Source organism: Spermophilus citellus, assembly GCF_964194105.1.
Source record: "Spermophilus citellus genome assembly, chromosome: 3".
Classification (NCBI taxonomy): Eukaryota; Metazoa; Chordata; class Mammalia; order Rodentia; family Sciuridae; genus Spermophilus; species Spermophilus citellus.
Window position 1 is genome coordinate 18,163,548 of NC_138184.1, and position 21,111 is coordinate 18,184,658.

Consider the following 21,111-nt stretch of genomic DNA (forward strand, 5'->3'; position numbering starts at 1 on the left):
CCATAACTACTAATCTCCTGGTGATTTTCACACAGAACTGTTGTAAAGATGAGAGAAGGATGGCATATGCCTGGCACAGTATTTAGCACATAGTTAATATTCAGTAAATATTTATGTGCCTTCTTTTATGCGCACCAGTATGCAGCAATGATAAATGAATGTTAAATATTTATGAGCTGTTTCTGGCTTTGTAAATATTAGGTTACTCAGTGTGTTAAAGCATTTTATATAGATTTTCTCAGTTTGGTGAGACCCAAGCAATTTAATCTCCAAAAATTATATGAGGAAACTATAAGCAAGGAAATACTTATGCTTTGAATCTCCCTGTTCAAGAATCCAGTAGTGATGCTGAATGGCGTAATCTTAATTTCTTCATTAGTCCTTCTTAGAAATGAGACAGGTAGGTTATGAATCTCTGTTCAATAAATGACATGCCAGGTCTTAAACCCATGTTACTTAGCAGTCTGGGTTTATGTAGTATTTTATAATTTATAAAGAAATAAGCCATTTTTATCACATTTTAACCTAGGGACTCTGAATTAGGCAGGTTTTGTCATCCCCTTGTGCGTCAATAAAGCTGATGCTGTTGAAAGTGAACAGATCCTCTGGTTGTGGAGCTTCCCAGCTCCCTAATTTCCTTGTGCCTACCGCATTGCCTCAGTTCAACGTTTTGGGGGGTGGGGTGGGGTAAGGGGCGTTACTCACTGAGTTACTGAGGGTGTTTCTAAATTGTTGAGGCTGACCTCAAACTTGGAATCCTTCTACTACCTCAGCGTCCCTAGTCACTGGGATTACAGGTATGCACCACCATACCTGACCCTCAATTAAAGAGCACTCTTACTTGCTTGACCCAGTACACAGCAGATTCAGCATAATTTTTCTTTAATTAAACATTTGGTTTTGTTTAAAACAGATGTGAAGATGTTTTTTTGCCCCCCAATACCTTAAAATCAGGTGTTCTCTTGAGTCTTAAATGTTTGGTAATTAAGAATAAGGATGTAGGGCTGGTGTAGTAGTTCAGTGGTAAAGCACTTGCCTCGCATGTGTGAGGCTCTGGGTTTGATCCTCAGTATCACACAAAAATAAATAAAGATACTGTGTGTTCATCTACAATTTAAAAAAAAGAATAAATAAGGATATAGACTAGGCATGGTGGCACATGCCTGTAATCCCACCAAACCTGGAAGGCTGAGGCAAGAGGAACACTAGTTTAAAGCCAGCCTCAGCAGTTTGGTGAGACCCAAGCAATTTAGCAAGACCCTGTATCACAACAAAAAATAAAATAAGCTAGGGATATAGCTCAGTGGTTAAGCACCCCTGGGTTCAATCACCTATACCAAAAAAAAAAAAAAGAAGGATGTAAAGATTTTAAATGTTTTATAGGTATCATTAGTGCTCAGCAGCCATTGTCCCAGTGTTCTCATAGTGTTAATAAGAAGGAAGGCAATTAAGGAAGTTACAGTCTGTCAGGGAGATGGCAAAGCAAGAAGCATCGACTCCTGTCTCCAGAAAGATGCTGCTGGACCAAGCCACCTTTATTTAGTGCCACACTCAGGTCACACTCAGCAGTCAGGAAAGCAGATTTTAGACAGATTGTGTTAGAAACTACAACAGTCTGGAGACAGCCAGAGTACCTGGACCCTGCCTATAGCAGCATTCACATTTTAATGTTTTTAAAATTAAAAAAAAAAAGACTTTTTTTTTTTTTTTTTGAGGCCAGTGAGAATTAGCTTTGGACTAATTACTCTGTGAGTCTCTGACATTCATTTGGCTAGGAATAAAAATTGTGTTACCTCCAGAAAATAAAGACATTGGAGGACGCTCAAAGCTGTGAGAAACCCAGACCATGTGCTTAAAGAGGTGAGAGGGAAGTTGGGGCATTTTACACATCGAGACCAAATACTGTAAGATAAAGGGGGCAGTGAAAGTTCAGAGAAGATTGGCTCTGGCTGACATGATCTTCCTTTCAGTTTATGATAGCAAGAATCAGTCTGTCCAGCTGTATTTTAGAGAGTAAACTATAAGGTGGCAAAGTCAAACTGGGAAACTAGTGGGAAAGCTGTTGGGATAACCCATATAAGACGATGGTAATTTTAGGCCATGCTGGCAGCAACGAAAAAGAAGGAAGGTGGAACTCATGCCCATCAAATAATCAAGTCCTTTGTTACATATGCATCTTATATTATCATTCCAAGATTAATAAAGCCATACCCAGAAGCAGATTCACTTCTGAAGCACAAAGATAGATACCCATTTGAAGCAAGCACATTGTAGCAAAGACAAGATGACCAGACACAGTAAGAGAACAGGCTCACCCTTTGGGATTCTGCCACTGGAAGCATATATGGAAATAGAAAATGTAGTTGTGTTTTTTCCCCTCAGGTAATAAGGAATGGGCATATCTGTTTTAGATTTGGTTTCTTCAGTGAATGACTCCCTCACTGATACCAAACACTGAAAAGGAAGGTGTGATTATTTATTTTAGTTCTGAGGACAAGAGCTAATGTCTTTAAGTCTAGGCTTTTCAGTCCTTGGCAGTGAGGATGGGTTTTTTGGTACCCACCATCTTTTCCCCTTTCCCACCCTTCCTCCCTGCATTATGCAAATAGAGATTTGGAGAAGAGCTTTGTGTACACTTCAGCTGCACTTGCAGCTGTGTCTGCATTTGGTGTCTTAATGTTGAAAAGTGCTCTGTTGTAAGTTCCGCTTGGATACAACTGCTTTGTACATACACAGTGTAGGAGCACAGAGGAATAGGAAGGCAGGGTAACGGTGCTGTGGGGGTTACCCAGGGGCTTCAGAGCAGGGTACAGGCAGCCTTATATGAAACTGGTTCCCTGAAGCCACATTGGAGTTCTGAAGAAAGTTAACAGGTTCGTTAACACTGTATTTACGTGAGTAATTTACAGTTTGGCTTTTGAGCCTTGTGTACATAGTCCTAGGAAATGGAGAAGGCAAAGAATGAAATCACAATGTCTGTAGGACATAACTTGTGGAATGTTTGGTATTTTTTATTCCAAATTGTTGTGTGTGATGTAAAAAAAAAAATCAAATTATAAAGTGAATTTTAAAAGTCTTTTTTTTTTCTTCTTTTTAGTACTAGGGATCAAACCCAGGACCTCAAGCTTGCTAGGCAAGTGCTCTACCATCGAGCTTCACCCCCTATCTTCTGTGCTCAGTTTCATTACTAGAAATAATCACTATGAGTTTACTGTTTTGGGAACATTTTTAGTGGGTGTATAAGTGTGGTTATACTTAATTACTTTTTTTTTTCCCCCGGAAGCAACTTAGACCCTGTCCCAAAATAAAAAACAAAAAGGGCTGGGGATATAGCTCAGTGGTACGGCACCCCTCGGTTAAATCTCCAGTTACAGGCCCCCCCAAAAAAAAATATGACCAGAATTGCTAAATTTCACTAAAAAATCCCTAGTTCACATTCTTTCTAATTGCCATGAAAGTGAATGCTGTCTTCATTTGGATTCAATAAAAATAAGGTGTCCAAAACAAGACAGATATTTCCTTTGCAAGCTGAGGCCAGGATGTGGCCATAAGCTTTACTACTTCTACCATAAAATAGAAATGGCCCTCTTGGAGCCAACTGGGAGCCTGCTATCTGAGCATTACTCTGATCTCAGGGGACCTGTTTGTTCCATATTGGAGCTTTAAGGTTAAATGAGATTCTCTTTGAGGTGTATAGTATGTGTTTAATCACTTACACTTTTTCATGTTTCTAATTACTTTCTCTTAATTACTTCTTATGTTTTAAAATGTCAGATGAAGTTCAGAAATAAATAGGATAAAGGTTAATTCATATCATATGTGAGAAAACTGGGCAAATTTTTCCTCCCATCCTCTCAATGATAGATTTCCTATTTCTTTCCAAGGTTAATACCTTGATGATAAGGTTAGATTCCAAAGAGAGAGGCTAGTGTGGTTATAGAAATCAAAACAAAAACACTGGTCTGGGTAAGAGCACCAACTTTCTCTTCAGTGACAGAAAAATCTCCAGTAGTAATTTAGCTTTCTCTTAACGTAGATTTTGACCTAACTTCTGTAGTTCTTACATAACTTCAGGACTTCAGCCAAGTTGTCCAAACTAATTCAAAAAGAACATAGGTGAAGGGCAGCCTCTTAAATCTAACCTCAGCAAATTATTAGAGTCCTAAATTTCCTAGAAAGAATGATTAGAAGAAAGCAAAACTGAGAATCTATTATCAGAATCTAACATCTGTTGCCGCCATTTATCTTTCTCCTCACTTGTGCCTGCATGCCTCTTTTTGTACTGTGACACCTATCATTTATCATGGAATTCCCCTAGTTGCTACTCTTGTTAACCAGTGATGCTTCTCATTTGATTCTACATTGTCTTCTTCCTACACAGGTCTCTGCTAAGAGCCCAGATTCATAGATTAATTCTCATGCTTATTCCATCTAGTTTTTGCAAATTATAGTATGTAGTATTTATCCATAGAACTAGCTGCTCCCAAAACCAAAAATGTTGACCTGACCTTTCCCTAACCCATTAAATGCCAAAGAATAGCACTGTTCAATAGAAATAAAATATGAGCCATACATGTACTTAAACTTTTTTAGCAGCCATTTAAATTTTTTTTAAAAATCAATGAAAATGTACTTAGGAGGCTGAGACAGAAGGGTCACAAGTTTAAAGGCAGCCTCAGCAACAGCAAGGCACTAAGTAACTCAGTGAGACCCCATCTCTAAATAAAAACAACAATGTGGCTCAGTGGTTGAGTGCCCCCGAGTTAAATCCATGGTACCAAAAAAAAAAAAAAAAGGAGGAGGAAAGAAAATGTACTAATTTAATGCAATATATAAAACTCTGCATACTGCAATCAATATGAAATTGTTTTTTGTTACTGAGTCTTTAAATTGTAGTGTACTTTACACTTTTTGGTTTTTGTTTGTTTGGTTTGGTTTTTTGTTTTTTACAAAGGGCGTGGTTTACTAGGGATGTTTACTAGTCCAGGGATGCTTTGCAATGGAGCTACATCCCCAACTCTTTTCTTGAGATAGGGCCTCATGAGTTTATGAGGCTGGGCTCAAACCTTCAGTCCTCCTGCTTCAGCCTCTCAAGTCATTGGGATTACAGGCTTGTGCCATGGCACCCAGCAGTACATCTCTTTTTTATTGGCAACATTTCAACTGCTTAGAAACTGGATGTGGTGTATGACTTTTTCAAGGAACAATGCAGCACTAGAAAAGATTTGCAGTGACTTAGATCTTCTAATAGAAAATGATGGGATGGAGACATTACTGAAAAGGAACAGATGTATTAACCTCCTTATTATATTAAATAACCTTCTTATCATTATATCACCTACTTCCAGTGATCTAGATTTTTCTTTCATGATCAGTTTGATTTTCTTTATGGGCCCTATATGTACTGAATTAATTTAAGATAGACTCCTTTGGCTCAGCTGTTATTAGGCATATGATTTCTGAATTTGCTACACATGTAATTTATTTCTCTTTTGAGTCCCAGAATATCTTGAATATTGAAATGCCTGTATTATTCAAGATTCATATACATTTTTATTCAGGCAACTAAAATATTCTGTAAATGTGTTATCCAGCATAATTTTGGGTGCTTTAAAAGCTACAATTTGCAATGGCACTGCCAAAGTTCCACATAGAAAAATATGTCTTTGCAGCTAAGGCTATATCAGCTCATCCAGAGGATTTAACTCTGCTGTTATATTCTAAAATACACAGTAACCAAAAGGATCACATTCAGAAGAGGTCACCTGGGAACGTTGGGTAGACTTGGCAATATATATATATATCTCTCTCCAGAAAGTAATAGCCCCACTGGCTGAAGATGGCAAGGATAAGCAGATCTTCAGAAAAAGACCCTGTTTATAGTAACAGGTATCCAGATGGAAATATGCTACTCAAGAACTAATGCCTATTCTCTCACTTTAAATGGTGTAGGAGGCAAAGTAGCTATGTTTCTCTGAGGCAGAGGGAGTTCAGGCATCAGGTAGATATCCTGTGTCATCTTATCCTGAGAGCCTTTCCTATATCATTTTTTTTCCCCTTTTACAGTTAGAACAACAGAGGCAACAGTTACTTACTGAACGCCAGAACTTCCACATGGAACAGCTGAAATATGCCGAATTACGAGCCCGACAACAAATGGAACAGCAGCAGCATGGCCAGAACCCTCAACAAGCACACCAGCACTCAGGAGGACCTGGCCTGGCCCCTCTTGGAGCAGCAGGACACCCTGGCATGATGCCTCATCAGCAGCCTCCTCCCTATCCTCTGATGCACCACCAGATGCCACCACCTCATCCACCCCAGCCAGGTGAGGTGAAAGCTTTGCCCTTTGAAGAGACTTGTGACCATCCCATGTCACAGATTATCAGAGGGATCAATCATGTAGGTGATGTTTTCTGACAAGGCCTGTTCAAAATTTCCCTTATCATCTAGGAAGTCATAGGCATGTGAGATATGATTTTACCATCATGTAAAACCTGCCATTTTTTTTTTTTTTTTTTTTTCCAATCTTCTTGGTTAGATACTTTTTCCTTGGGTGGGTCAGACTCTGAATGGCAGTATATCTCAGGGTTTCTTAAAATTTACCCTTAGATTGTCTCTGCATTCTTTTTTTATTATAAAAAATTTTAAAGATAGATACAAAAAGAAAACTGCAATAGCCAGTTGTGGCAGCACTTACCTGTAATCACAGCCACTCAAGACATTGAGGCAGGAAGATCACAAGTTCAAGACCAGCCTCAGCAGCTTAGTGTATACCCTGTCTCAAAATGAAGAGGACTGGAGATTTAATTCAGTGGTAGAGCACCCTTGGGTTCACCAGGGGGAAAAAATAAGGACAAATAACAATAATAATAAAACAGCAGTGAACTTTCATGACCCAGCTTTGTAATCAATACCTTTTTGCCATTTTTGACTTTTCATTGTGGAAATCTTCAACTGAAGACAAAAGGAGAGATTAGTATAATCCCTATACACCTGTTACAGAGCTTCAGAATTATTGATGTTGATGATGAATTTTTATATGTTCCTCCTCACTTCAGGATGTATCTTTTTATCCTCCCTCCCTCCCTTCCTTCCTTCCTTCCCTCCTTCCTTCCTTCCTTCCTTCCAGGGGATTGAGCCTGGAACCTTGCACAGGTGCTCTACCACTGAGCCACATCCCTGGCCCACCTTCCTTTTATTTTTAATTTAAGGCCATTTATATGTTGAAGAAACCAGGTTTTCCACACTCTGGCCATACTTTTTTTTTTTTTTTTTAAATATTTATTTATTTATTTTAGTTTTCGGCAGACACAACATCTTTGTTTGTATGTGGTTCTGAGGATCGAACCCGGGCTGCATGCATGCAAGGCGAGCGCACTACCGATTGAGCCACATCCCAGCCCCTGGCCATACTTAATTGTACATTCGAGGTGTGATATCATTTGTCCCCCTCCCTCTCCTTTCCCTTCCATACATGTCCCATAAACCAGAGGATTGCTGTGAAGATTTTATTAGGTTCTAAATAAAATTAAAGGCTGGGGTTGTGGCTCAGTGATTAAGCACTAGTGGGTTCAATCCTCAGTGCCAAAAAAGATCTCCCTCAGACTTCACCTGATGGGTTTAGTTGCCATTGAGAATTGCTCCCTAGATTGGTTATTTCATTGGGCATAATAAATAATGAGATTTCTAAATTTATTATTTATATTAGTGATTCTTTTTGATACACAAAATTGTTCCATCTTTAACTTATGGGAGCCCTTTGAAGTTTGCTGCTATTTATCCCATTAAAATTAGTTTGAAAGTTAAACTCAGTTCTTTCAAACTTGTCTACCAATATAGTTAAAACCTAAAGTGCTCTTTTAATTTCAGCCCCTTTGCCCTCACAGTCAAAATAAAATTTTTAAAATTGGGGGCTGGGATTGTGGCTCAGCGGTAGAGCGCTGGCCTAGCACGGGCGGGACCCGGGTTCGATCCTCAGTACCTCATAAAAATAAAGGCATTGTGTTGTGTCCATCTACACCTAAAAAATAAACATTCAAAAAAAATTAAAATTTTGTCTTCTACAGGAATATACAAGTGCCTTACCCAAAGCTAGAGTTTGTGTGTGTTAGATTAGAATGCAAATACTGTGTCCAGGGCATGTAGAGGCAAGCTAAGAAAAATATAGAGCGGCTCTTAGAAGCCTGCAAAGGTCCCAACATGGCAACATCAGTTGACCTGACATCCTCAAAAGACAGATTTTTAAATCTTTATATGAAAATAACCAGATATATTTTCCTGTGGAAACCATGACTGAATATAAAATTATGATTTTACATCTTGCATTGTTAACATAAATCTTTTATTTACAACCCAAAACATATTGTTATTAGTTAATTGTTTTTATTGACTTTACCCTAAAATAGGACAGAGTTGACTTTGATCAGGGAAGTGTTCATTTGCTCACACAAACCTGTTACTTTGTAATTATGGAATTTACTACCATCATTAAAATTGCCACTTGATCTAAGTAGTGTTTGTGGAGACAGTCTTAGAAATATGACATGTTGAAACATAGGACACTTTCTTCCTCACTTCTCTCTGTCCACGTGAACAGAGGGATCAACAAAGTGCAAATCACTGAGTAATTTTACAAAAATAGTTATGGTTGTAAAATTAAGTTCCTGGAAGTTTACAGCCAGCCAACCTAGTAAAGTAACTGAAGAAAAATATATTCAAATTTTTTTTCCCACCTGGGTATGGTGGCACACACCTATAATCTCAGCTACTTGGGAGACTGAAGCAGGAAGATTGCAAGATCAAGGCCAGCCTGGGCAACATAGCAAGACCTTGTCTCAAAGAACAATGAAAAAAGGGATGGGCACAATGGTGCATGCCTGTAATCCTAGAAACTCAGGAGGCTAAGTCAGGATTGCCAGTTCAAGACCAGCCTCAGCAATTTGGCAAGGCCTTAAGCAATTTAGTGAAACCCTGTCTCAAAATAAAAAGAGTTTGGGATATAGCTCAGTAGTAGAAACAAAAATTCCTGAGTTATGGGACAGATTTTTAGGGGAAGTTCACTATGACTACTTGGTATTTGGTTCGTGATGGTGTTGAAGCATCATATTCACAGTAGCTATTTACAGAGAACTTCTTAGGAATTCTAGCATCTGTATTTAGCTTGTAAAAGATGGGCCTAGAGATACATCCTAGGTACCCCTGATGTTGGTACACCTGACTCTTCACCCACATCATTTCACTTCTTATTGTCCTCACTGAACAGTTGAAGACCTGGTGTATGGTAAGGCCAAATAACCCTGCTGCCCAGCGTATTCAGGTTTCACACTGAGCTCCAACTGATTCAACAGTGAGGCAGGGACAGAATGCTGAGAGGGGTTCCAGCAGACACAGATTCTCCTCAGTAGGTGGTACCAGCAAATGACTTGACAAAAATAGTCTTTAGAAGAGAAATAGGTCATTTTCCCTTTTAATTTTCTAACCAACATAGGCATTTCTACAGTGAATTTGTAAGAGAAAGATCATTCAGTACAAGATGAGAATTGTTTCTTTTTCCCTTTTTTAATCTATGTCAAGTTATTCTCATAATTTTTATTGAAACATAATGTAATATGGAAAAACGTATGTCATAAGTATTTCTTTATTGAGTTTTAACAAAGAGACACGACCTGTGTAACCAACACTCGGAGGCCTCTATCATAGTCCCCTCAATCTCTTCCCCTCCCAAGATACACCTCTCCTGACTTCTAATACCATTGATTAGTTGAGCTGGTTTTGAATGTTGATTGGATCATAGTGATTTGTTTGCTTGTCTGGCTTTTACTCAGAACTGAATATGTGAGCTGAACACAGTAGTGTATGTCAGTAATCCCAGCTAATCAGGAGGCTGAGGTAGGAGGATCACAAATCCAAGACCAGCTTGGGCAACTTAGCAAGACCCTGTCTCAAAATAAAAAGATCTGGAGATGTAGCTCAGTCTGGCAAAGCACTTCTAGGTTCAGTCCTCTGAATCACATAATAAAAAATGAAAAATAAAGCATTGTATATATGAGATACATACATACATACACATTGTTGTGAGTGGTTGTACATTTGTTCCTTCTGTTTGCTGAATAGTGTTACATGGTGTGGCTATTCTACAATTTATTAGTCCATTCTCCTGCTTATGAACATATAATTGGTTTCTAGACTTTAGTTATTATGAATAGTTAAAAAATAGCCATAAACATATGTGAGCAAATGTCTTTTGATATACATATGTATACATTCCTGTTAAGTTTGTCCTTAAGGAGTAGAATTGGGTGTGTTCCAAGGAATAGGTCATAGAATTTGTGTTTTTTCATATCACTACATGCCGTCAAAATGTTTCCAAAATGGCTGTGGCTTTTTAATAGTGTATAAAGAGTTTTCAACAGCTCAAAATTTATATAATTTATAATTGCCCCTTTTGTGGGGTTGCTTTGGAGTTTGAATTAAATTAGTATGTTAAGGGAGTAAAATTGGGGCTGGGGTTGTGGCTCAGTGGTAGAGTGCTTGCCTTGCACACATGAGGCACTGGGTTTGATCTTCAGCATCACATAAAAGTAAATGAAGAAAATAAAGATTTTGTGGGGTTGGAGTTGTGGCTCAGCGGTAGACTGGCATGTGTGAGGCACTGGGTTTGATCCTCAGCACCACATAAAAATAAATAAAATAAAGGTAGTGTGTCCGTCTACAACTAAAAAATATATATATATTGTGTCCATTTACAACCAAAAAAAAAAAAGTAAAATTAATAGCAGTAGTAAATTAAATCCAGTATTTTAGGATTGCCTTCATCTTACCAGTTCAGAAAAAGCTAATTCTACCAAGTCTGGTACTTGGTATTCTAGTGTTAGCCAAAGGGGCCTTTCAAATCAAGGCATGTGAGATAGCCCATAATATGTGTTTTGGGTAAACAATATCTTCAGTCTATGATTTTACACAAATGTAAGTTAAGAGCTATAAGCAGATCCTTCCAACTTATTTTTCTTAGTTTTAGAAAAGTTAACAGGTCACAGCATTTATATTAGGAGTTGAGGATAATTACCCAGGTAACTTTTTGGTATTTATCCAGAACTTAACTATGTGTAAAAGGACAGGAAAAAATCAGCCTCTAAATGACAGCAAAGTTGGAGAAATGTCAGAAAGGAGGGTCAAGGAAGATTTACTATCAAGTGATTAATTTGTCCATCTCTTAGCCTATGTTTCTATGCGTATGTAATTTTTCTCTGTAAAACTGTCCATCAGTTAATGGTAGAGCCCATTAAAGTAGCAATTCAGTGTTGTAATAAATCCATTAGGCTTCAGACACTGATGGGCTTAGACATCAGAATAACTAAGTTGGCACCCATATATATTCCATTTGGTTTGTCTCTAACTTTTCAGCCCTTCTTTTTTTTCCCCACCCACTGCCTTTATTTAATTCCTTTACATGCTGAGAATTTTTATATGATTTGCCCTGTCTTCATAACTTCTCTTTCTAGGCTTTTGTTATTTGGTCCTACTGCGGGGAACTTCCTATCTCTGATGAAGTGTCTTGTGTTGGTTTGTTCCCACCAAACAAAAAGCCTAGAGAATTTTACATAGTAGAGTGTTTCTGCTGTACAATCGGCCCACTGTTTGTTTTTTTTCCTCAACTTTAAAAATACATACCATTGCATTATATCCATTTTCATTTAAGCTATAAAATAGTATCAAATGGTTGCCAAATTAAAGACTTCCTAGTTCTACCTGTAAAACTGCCATTGTAAATGGCACAAAATGAATAGTTATAATTATAGTCTTTTTTCTTTCTTGGTACCAGGGATTGAACTCAGGGCACTCAACCACTGATCCACATTCCCAGCCCTGTTGTATTTTATTTAGAGACAGGGTCTCACCAAATTGCTTAGTGTGTCACTTTTGCTGAGGCTTGCTTTGAACTCCCCATCCTCCTGTCTCAGCCTCCTGAGCTGCTGGGATTACAGGTATGTGCCACTGCATCTGGTTTAATATATTCGTGCATGTATATCGTGTCCCCAACCATACCCTGGGCTGTGGTGTCCATGAAAGCATTTGGAGAACCACAAAGGAGAATAACTTGAGTGGTTGCTTTTGCTTCTTAAATTGTCTTTTATTGTGTTTTTTATCAAGCAGGGGGTGCCACTGCTAACTAACTACTAGGAATCTTCTTGAAGGTGAGGTGGTCAGGACTCCAGGGGCTTTGGCACATGTTCAAAGGAAGGTTACTAGCAGGGACAGTAGTGCACACCTGTAACTCAGGCTAGTCAGGAGGCTGAGATTAGGAGTATTACAAGTTTGAGGCCAGCCTGGGCAACTTAGCAAGACCCTGTCTTAAGATAAAAATGTAAACAGACAGGGTATATTGCTAAGTGGTAGAGTGGTTTTCTAGCAAGCATGAGGCCCTAAGTTATATCCCCAGTACCTTAAAAACAAGAAAGAAAAAGATTTTCTGTTTTTTGAGTTCAATCAGAGGAAATAACAGCAGGATCTAGGTGTTTGGGAGGCTGAGACAAGAGGTTCTTAAGTTCAAGGTCAGCCTGGGCAATTTAATTCAGCAAGAGCTTCTCTGGAAATTTAAAAACTTAAGAAAGGGAATTAGATGAGTGATAGAACACCCCGGGGTGGGGGCGGGGGGGATGACAAAAACCTAGTATGTAGGTGCACTGGTGAACTCTGCCCTTTCTATGCATTATGGTAAAAGAGACTCTCAAATATTCAGACCTTGTTGGTCTCATTTGAGCCATCTGTGTTGGAGAAGCCTTTGTATTAGCTCTGTATGTGAAAAGCAGAGGTTATATTGGTTTAAATCTTACTAAGTTCTTCATTATAATACTATAAAAAAAATTTTGGAAGTACCTAGAAAAATCAAAACAGGAAATGATCTGATTGAATGAGAATTCAGACATGATAAAATGTTATATTAATGATAAAACAGAACATTTTAAGCCGGGTGTGGTAGCACACACCTGTTACCCCAGCTACTTGGGAGGATTTTTTTAGGCCAGTGTAAGCAACTTAGTGAGACCCCTGTTTCAAAATAAAAATAATTAAAAGGGCTGGAAATGTTGTTCAGTGGAGTCAGTCCATAGTACCACAAAAAAAGAAAGCAAGAAAAAAACTAAAACATTTTATATTGGTCAGTAAAATATGGTTTGAAAACATTTCAAAAAGGTATTAAGCATTTGGCCTTCCCCACACCCAGCCTCATATAAGTCAGGGTCTCAATATGTTGCCCAGGCTGGACTCTTGCCTCAATCTTCCAAATATTTAGGATTATAGGCACATGCCACCATGCTCAGCTCAAATACTTAGCTTTTTAAACCCCTTCATTAGACCTACTTTTACAGCCCTACGTATGGGAAACAGTACTTAGGAAATCATTATAACCCATTGTTGCAGGCTTACTCTCTGAACTCGGTCCCACCTTGAAGAGGGAGAAGGAATAGCTCATCATGTCAGCTAATCTTTTCTTGTCTGAAATGCCTTTGGTTCTCCTTGTGTCATGTGATAATAGAGCTACCATACCCTTTGTAGAGTAGCAGGTTACCCTCACAAAGAGAACAGTGAGGGCCCAATTCTTAACAAAGAGCATCTGTGGCAGGCACTCCCAGGAAGCTGCTGTGTACTGGGGGGAAGGAACATCCTGCAAGGAGCCTGGGCTTCCCCTCACTTAGTCTTGATTGTGCTATTTTCATTTTCCTGGGGACTCAGCCAAAAGATGTACTGTGGACAGTTAGAAATGGATTGATGAAATGTGCTCAAGATTGGGTGTCCATAGGTTCCTTTCACAGCTTCTTCTAATATCCCAAGGATGAAAATGAAATGTTTAACTAGTATTCCATTAGACATGATGGATTTAAGTCTTTAGTAAAATATCAAATAAATCTGAGAGACTATGAGGGATTTTATACTAGCTAAACCTAATTTTAACAAACCATTTCATATTTCAGGCTTCAGATGCCTGCTGTGTTGTTTTGTTTTTTTTTTTTTCCTTCCTTTTCCTTGTATGTAGGACAGACTCCCCACCATCCTATGCTTTCCTACTTCTGTTTTGAAGTGATGTCTCTCTCACCTCCTACTTCTCCCTATCTACTAGGGAAGAAAATGCCTTTTTTTTTTTTTTTTTTTTTTTTTTTGGTAGTGGGGATTGAACCCAGAGGCACTTAACCACTGAGCCATATACCCAACCTATTTTGTATTATATTTAAAGACAGGATCAGGATCTCACTGAGTTGCTTAGCTTTTGCTGAGGCTGTCTTTGAACTCGCAATCCTCCTGCCTCAGCCTCTCGAGCTACTGGGATTGCAGATATGCGCCACTACACCCAGTTCCCTGAGTTATTTTTAATGGAAAATATATACTTACCCTCTATTTTTTTTTAATATTTATTTTTTAGTTTTCGGCGGACACAACATCTTTGTTTGTATGTGATGCTGAGAATCGAACCCGGGCCGCACGCATGCCAGGCGAACACGCTACCGCTTGAGCCACATCCCCAGCCCAACTTACCCTCTATTTTGTTTAGTAAGATTTCCTCAGGGATTTCAGGTTTCTGTGGGTCATACTTTTTTGTACTGGTAAGAATTAGTAGGGTAGACACTCACTCAGAGGTGTCTCATCTCCTTCCCTGTCTGCTCTCTAATTCTACTGCCCCAGGTATACCAGCCCCATGAGCTATGTAGCATATGACAGCAGTAACAGGACAGCACTCACTCTTGGCACATTCTTTGCTTGCCTGAGATGTTTGCGTTTGGTTCAGAAAAGGAAAGTAATTATTTTTCCTTTAGCATCCTTTCCTCTTTGCTGCCACCCTTCCAAAAAGCCATTTTTCTCTCATTGCCTAGAGAGCCATGTTCCAATGGCTCTATGACCCTCTCTGTGACAGTAGGATAGAGAAACACTTTCTTTGGGAAGGTTTTAAAATTTGCAGTAAGTGAAAACAAAAGGTTTTTTGGTTGGTTGGTTGATTTGCTGTTGCCTTGAGAAACTCAAAATTACCTTATCCAACTTTTGCCATGCGGATATAGGGAAATAGGTAATTGGGCCAGTGCCACTGAGCCTGCAACTTCAGAAAAGGCACCATTTGCCTAAGAGCAAAATCGTGTGAGCTCATCCCAGTGCATGATGGACAGGCATTACCTCATGGATCTGTCAGCACGAATGCTGCTCTCTTCATGATTATTTATGTTGGTGTTAGAGAGGGATGGTCCTGGGAATTGAACCTAGGGCCTTGCACATTATTACCAGTGAGCTATACCCCTGGAATCATTTATTTGTTTGTTTGTTTGTTTTTGTGGCAGGGGCGCAGAGTAGTGTAGTGCAGAGAGAATTGAACTTTGAGGAATTTTGGATCTAATTTACAATTCCCTCTATGATTCTATGACCATAAAGAAGTCTGTTGAGGGCTGGGGTTGTGGCTCAGTGGTGGAACGCTTATGAGGCCCTGGGTTTGATCCTCAGCACCACATAAAGGATAAGTAGACCTTATTATCCACAAAAGGATAAATAGACATCATTACCTTAGTACATGTATGAAGATATGAATGATGTGATGCTACTTGGTGTACAGAGATATGAAAAATTGTGATCTATATGTGTAATATGAGTTGTAATGCATTCTGCTGTCATAACAAAATTTTTAAAAAGGATAAATAAAATAAAGGTATTAAAAAAAAGAAGTCTATGGATTTCTCTGAGATGCTTTTATCCTCTATAAAATGAGAATATTGGAGAAGCTAGTGACATAATAAGGCACTCTACCAAATAAAGACTTCCTCTGGTTATACTGAAAACCCTAAATAGGTAGGCAACTATTTAACTTTACTTAGTATAATCTCAGGAAACTGAAGCTAGGGGCATGCTGAATAACTAACCTAGGGTAGAATGAAATCAAAGTGATTTTGCAACTGTTTAGTTTCCAGGCTGCATCATCTGTACTTTCCCTGTTGATGGTACTGGGTTGCTACTGACTGGGATTGTCCCATGGACCCAGTATTCAGTCAGGGGTTTTGGCAGATCATACTTTACTATAGACATCAGAATATAAAACTCTGTCCTGTGAGAAGTGATTGAGACCGAACTGTTGTGTATCATGTCACTTATGTGAGCACACACCTGGAATATTCTTCCTATTTCTTTCTCCCTTACCCAGTATTGGCTCTGGCTTCTTTATAAAGGTATTCTTCACAGCTCTATGTTTAAGTTTTCTAGAGTGAGAGACTGACAAGATGTTCCTACTAGCTCATGTAAAGCTCTGTCCAATCTGAACTTGGCAGAAGGAGATGTGCCCTCCTGGCATGTACCCAGGCTAGAATTTTGTATTTCTGACCTTAAAAGTAAGCCTCTGCCTACAGCTATGACTGCCTTCATGCTACAATGACAGAGTTGACTAGTTGTTCCAGAAGCATATGTCCAGCAGAATCTAAAATATTTATTGTCTCTTTAAAGAAGTTGTTTGCTGAAATTTCTTTTGTAGTGGGACACTGGGAATTGAACTCAGGGGCACTCAACCACTGAGCCCCATCCACAGGCCTGTTTTGTATTTTTATTTAGAGACAGGGTCTCACTGAGTTGCTTAGGGCTTCCCTAAGTTGCTGCGGTTGGCTTTGAACTCATAATCCTCCTGCCTCAGCCTCCCAAGCTACTAGGATTACGGGCATGCGCCACTGCACCTGACTGAAAATTCTTAAAAGCTCAGTGTGAAACTGAATACAGGAAATATTTTAGTTTGTTTCTTGTCTCTGAGGTCTCCTGTCATTACTTTGAAGACACTTGGAAGAGATGGAGTTGTCTATTTCCCCCTTGTGAATCTCTCAGGCTTGTGGTTCATCATAGGCTTATTAGGGAGAAATTTTTTGTGGATAGGACCTGGAGATTTAAATCAGAATCCTTGTTTAGTGGGTTTCAGACAGACCTTTCTTCAAAGTCTGTACATGAAGCAGTGTGGACTAAGCTGCAGTTCTTGGTCTGTGAACTAATTTCCCAGCAAAGTTCTCTGTGAAACTGTGTGTGTCCTCATGAAGATGTTTGACCATCCACTGTTCACCCAAACTAACTACAATGTATGTTTTCTTTTTTTTCTTTTTTTTTTTTTTTAAAGAGAGAGTGAGAGAAGAGAGAGAGAGAGAATTTTTAATATTTATTTTTTAGTTCTCGGCAGACACAACATCTTTGTTGGTATGTGGTGCTGAGGATCGAACCCGGGCCGCACGCATGCCAGGCGAGCGCGCTACCACTTGAGCCACATCCCCAGCCCGTATGTTTTCTTTTAGGTGTGCTTTCTTTGTAATTGCTTCTTTACCACTACCTGCCTATGCCAGAGTTTAGAGTAGATGTTCCTCATTAGCTGCTCCCCAAATGAATGAACAAATAAAAGTTGATCATAGAGATTATGAGTTATCACTGTTAAATTTCAGATCCTTGGGAGGTTTTGTATTTGTCTGTATTTAATAGTTTCATGCATTGAGTTGATCCATTTCTACTGCCCTTTCCTAGTGTACTTAACAATACTTTGAATCTCTTTCTACAGGTCAGATACCAGGACCAGGTTCCATGATGCCTGGGCAGCCCTTGCCAGGCCGCATGATTCCCACTGTGGCAGCCAACATCCACCCTGCTGGGAGTGGCCCTGCCCCTCCTGGAATGCCTCCTATACCAGGAAACATCTTGGGACCCCGGGTCCCCCTCACAGCACCAAATGGCATGTGTAAGTAGCACAGTAGGGAGACATGTTACTTCAGGGTCTGCCTTGGGCACTATAAATAAGGGAGGAAGGCTTTGTTTTCTCAGAACAAAAGTCCATGGATGACCCTGAGATTTGGCAGGTCCATGGACAGTGCAGTCTGTGACAGTGTGTTCTAAAAGATCCATTCTTGATCACTGATCTTTAGTACCCCTGATGGGCAGGTTTGTAGGTGACACGTGTGGAATGCTTCCATGCAATAAGGCTGCACTCTCAGCACGGAGATCTGTGAGAAAGTCAATAAGATATTCTTCTCCCACTCCTGTTTAAACCCATCTGGGTCAGGTGTGGTGGCACAGGCCTAGAATCCCAGCTTCACAAGTGGCAAAGGCAAGGATTCCAAGTTTGAAGCCATTCTCAGCAACTTAGCAAGACCCTGTCTTAAAATAAAAAGTAAGAAAAGGACTGGGGATGTACCTCAGCGGTAGAGCACTCATCTAACAATCATGAGGCCCTGGCTTCAATCCTCAGTACCTGCCCTCCCCACAACACACACACACAGACACACACTTTGAATCTCAACAGACACATAGAGTTACTGATTGTTACTTTCCCGGTACAAGCCTTTTAAGCATAAAGGATTCAAAGTGGTGAGTATAAAGAAGAAAGGAAACCAGTTTGGAGTAGTAATAACAAATAAGTTTCTTACATATCTTAATATATTGATAGTGGCTGCATAGAATAAGAAGGGAATATTCAGGAGCTGCGTAAAGGAGGAATGTAAAGTCCGGCGAACCCAGTGGAAAAACACTGGTACTCCTCAACAGCACCTGTTTGAGGGTGTGTGCAGAGGCCCAGTAATTTCTCCCATAAGCCCTTACTGTGCTCCAGCCTTGGCCTTCAGAGGTTTGCTTCCAAGGCTCTGGCCGCACTTTAATCCTGTAGACCTACTCAGTGAGAGTGATCCCACAGTGTATCTATTGATCAGGTACCCCAGCCACATCCATAATCTTTGGTTCAGTTAAAAGTTCATACATGTTGCAAGAAGTTTTCTCCTATTCATAAGACAGAAATAATAAGAAACATAAGAATCCCTGACCTTTAGAAGCTTTAGTTGAGAAAATAAAAAATGAAAAGTTGAACAAGATTTACTGAGGTTATGGGAGACTACAAGAGTGCCTTGAATGCACTCTAGTTGTCTAGGACACTTCCTAGGGGAGAAAGGCAGACTTCATGTACAAAGACATTCTTCTCTGGATCCATCCACATGGGCTAGACAAAGTAGGTTCATGAAGACAGGGGTTAGTTAGTGTATGGGATCATGATAGTAGGGGGAGGGGAATGATCTCCCCTGAGCTTGTGGTCAGATGATATAATAGAGTGGGTTATCTTCCTTGGCAAGAAAAGGCTTGAAATATTTGCCAAGCCACCTCCCAAGCAGTGCACAAATGAACTGGCCTTCCAAGGGACTTGACTAGTTTGCCATCCACAGTGCAAAGATAACATCATTGGTCTTTTATCACTATTGTATCCTTGTGGTCCCCCATAGTTTGTGACTTCAGAAATCCCTCCTAAAGAGTCCTCAGTGAGACACCTTGAGAATGTGAAGGTTTCAGATGAAGTTCCCTGCCATAAATGAGTGATTGGGGAGTTCTGAGTTGCTGGCTTTTGTCCACACTGGATTGTTTCCCTTTTCCAGGCCTTAGTTTCCTCCACTTAAAAATAACAGAAGGGTTGGAATCCTTGGTCTTCAAAATACTTTGAAGAGCCTTAAAGGTTTGGAAAAATCCTCTGGTGGGTGGTGTTGGGCAAACTGACTGGTGCACTTTAGTTATTTGTTTCATACATTTTCATTTCTGGCAAGATCTAGAGATTTTTAAAACCCTGGATTAAATAATCTCTAGGGTTCCTTTGTACACTAAAGCAGCTAAAGTTGAAATAGGAAAGAACCCCAGACACTCACACTAATTGTTTCCTTCAGGACCTGACCTAGTTTGGGCCAGAAATCCGAGGACTGCAGTTGAGGAGCTGTGAGGGCCTCCCAGGAATATCCAGCTTTTCAGCAGCTGCCTCAGTGAAGTTCCCTGGCCCTGGTGGAGACAGTTAATCAGCAAGATGTTATTGATAATCTATTTTGTGCCCAGCTAGACTAGACACTGTGGGAGAAAGAAAAGTAAAAGTAAAAAGACACAGAACTTGCCCAGGAAGGAGCTTATTGTTTAACTGAAGAAATAAAACTAATAGAAAGAACCATTACAATGTAATAAAATCAAAATACAATTAAGTTTCAAAATGGCCTGGAGTGATTTTTGAAAGGAATGGGCTTTGAAGGATGAGGTGATTGGAACACCCCTCCACTCACATTAGGGTAAGCACATTCGTGGGTGAGAGTTTCTTTGTATCTATCCACATAGACCACGCTGGCAGCAATGCCTCATACGCCACATTGCTTGCCTGCCACAAAGAAAGTTACTTCCTATGTCATTTTTTACTGAAGAGGCTCTTTCCCAAGCCCTGTGTTTCCAGGAGTGACAAGTTACCATTGGATGTGTTTGCAGATCCCCCTCCGCCACAGCAGCAGCCACCACCACCTGCAGATGGGATTCCTCCACCTCCTGCTCCAGGCCCACCAGCTTCGGCCACTCCTTAGCCTGGAAGATAGGAAACCTCTACGCCCACCACAAGCTGGAGTGGGGATGACAAGACTTGTGTTCCTCAGCTTCCTTGGTTTTTTTTTTTTTTTTTTTTTTTTTTTTTCAGGAGTTTTCTTCTCGCAGCCCCAAGCACGTGTCCCACGTCCCCACTCCTCTTGCCATCCCTCTCCATGCTCTGTTACCTCTTGTGTCAGGTCCTCAGCTGACACTCAAGGGGAAGCCTGTGGTGACAGTGTGCCCTGATCATCTTAAAAATAACCCATACCTTCCCTGTCTTGGTGTGGGAGGTGTTGTCTGTTGATCTGCAGGTCCTGTCAACAGTAGTATTCTATGTCTATCATTTTTGCTCTCCTGTAGTGGGTTTTTATTTGTTTGTTGTTGTTGGGGGGGGTTGTTTTGTTTTTGTTGTTGTTGTTGGGTTTTTTTTTTTTTTGGGGGGGGGGGTTGGGTTTTTTGTCGTTGTTGTTGGGGTTGTTTTTTTTTTTTTTTTTTTTGTCTTATGCTTCAATGGATAATCCTCTATAATTATTATCTTTTTCTCCCTGGTTATGGTTGTTTTAAGGGAGAGCATCCTAAGTTAATAGGAACCAAAAAATGGTGATGGGCAGAAGGAGATAGCCACAGGGGACACACCTTAAGGCATTATAAGTGACCTTATTTCTGCTTATCTGAGCTAAGAGTGGTGCTGCTGGTAAAGTTTCCTGAGACTTTTGCCATATAAACATGCACCAAAATTAAGAGAGATAGGAAGAG

The 21,111-nt window shown here is 39.8% G+C and overlaps 1 protein-coding gene across 4 annotated transcripts in view; it reads left to right on the forward strand.

The window, feature by feature from the left end:
• SMARCC1 (SWI/SNF related BAF chromatin remodeling complex subunit C1) overlaps positions 1 to 20,804 on the forward strand; it is a 149,428-nt gene extending 128,624 nt beyond the window's left edge. For 3 of the 4 annotated variants that reach the window (XM_081285176.1, XM_081285177.1, XM_081285175.1), the window contains 3 exons: positions 6,067 to 6,328; positions 17,552 to 17,728; positions 20,263 to 20,804. In XM_081285176.1, the coding sequence (XP_081141302.1) occupies positions 6,067 to 6,328; positions 17,552 to 17,728; positions 20,263 to 20,354 (531 nt within the window). In that variant the 3' untranslated portion in view covers positions 20,355 to 20,804. Of the gene's footprint in view, positions 1 to 6,066; positions 6,329 to 17,551; positions 17,729 to 19,685; positions 19,989 to 20,262 lie in introns of those variants that run through there. The other variant, XM_081285178.1, reaches the window with a different exon arrangement.
• The last annotated feature ends 307 nt before the right edge of the window (positions 20,805 to 21,111 follow it).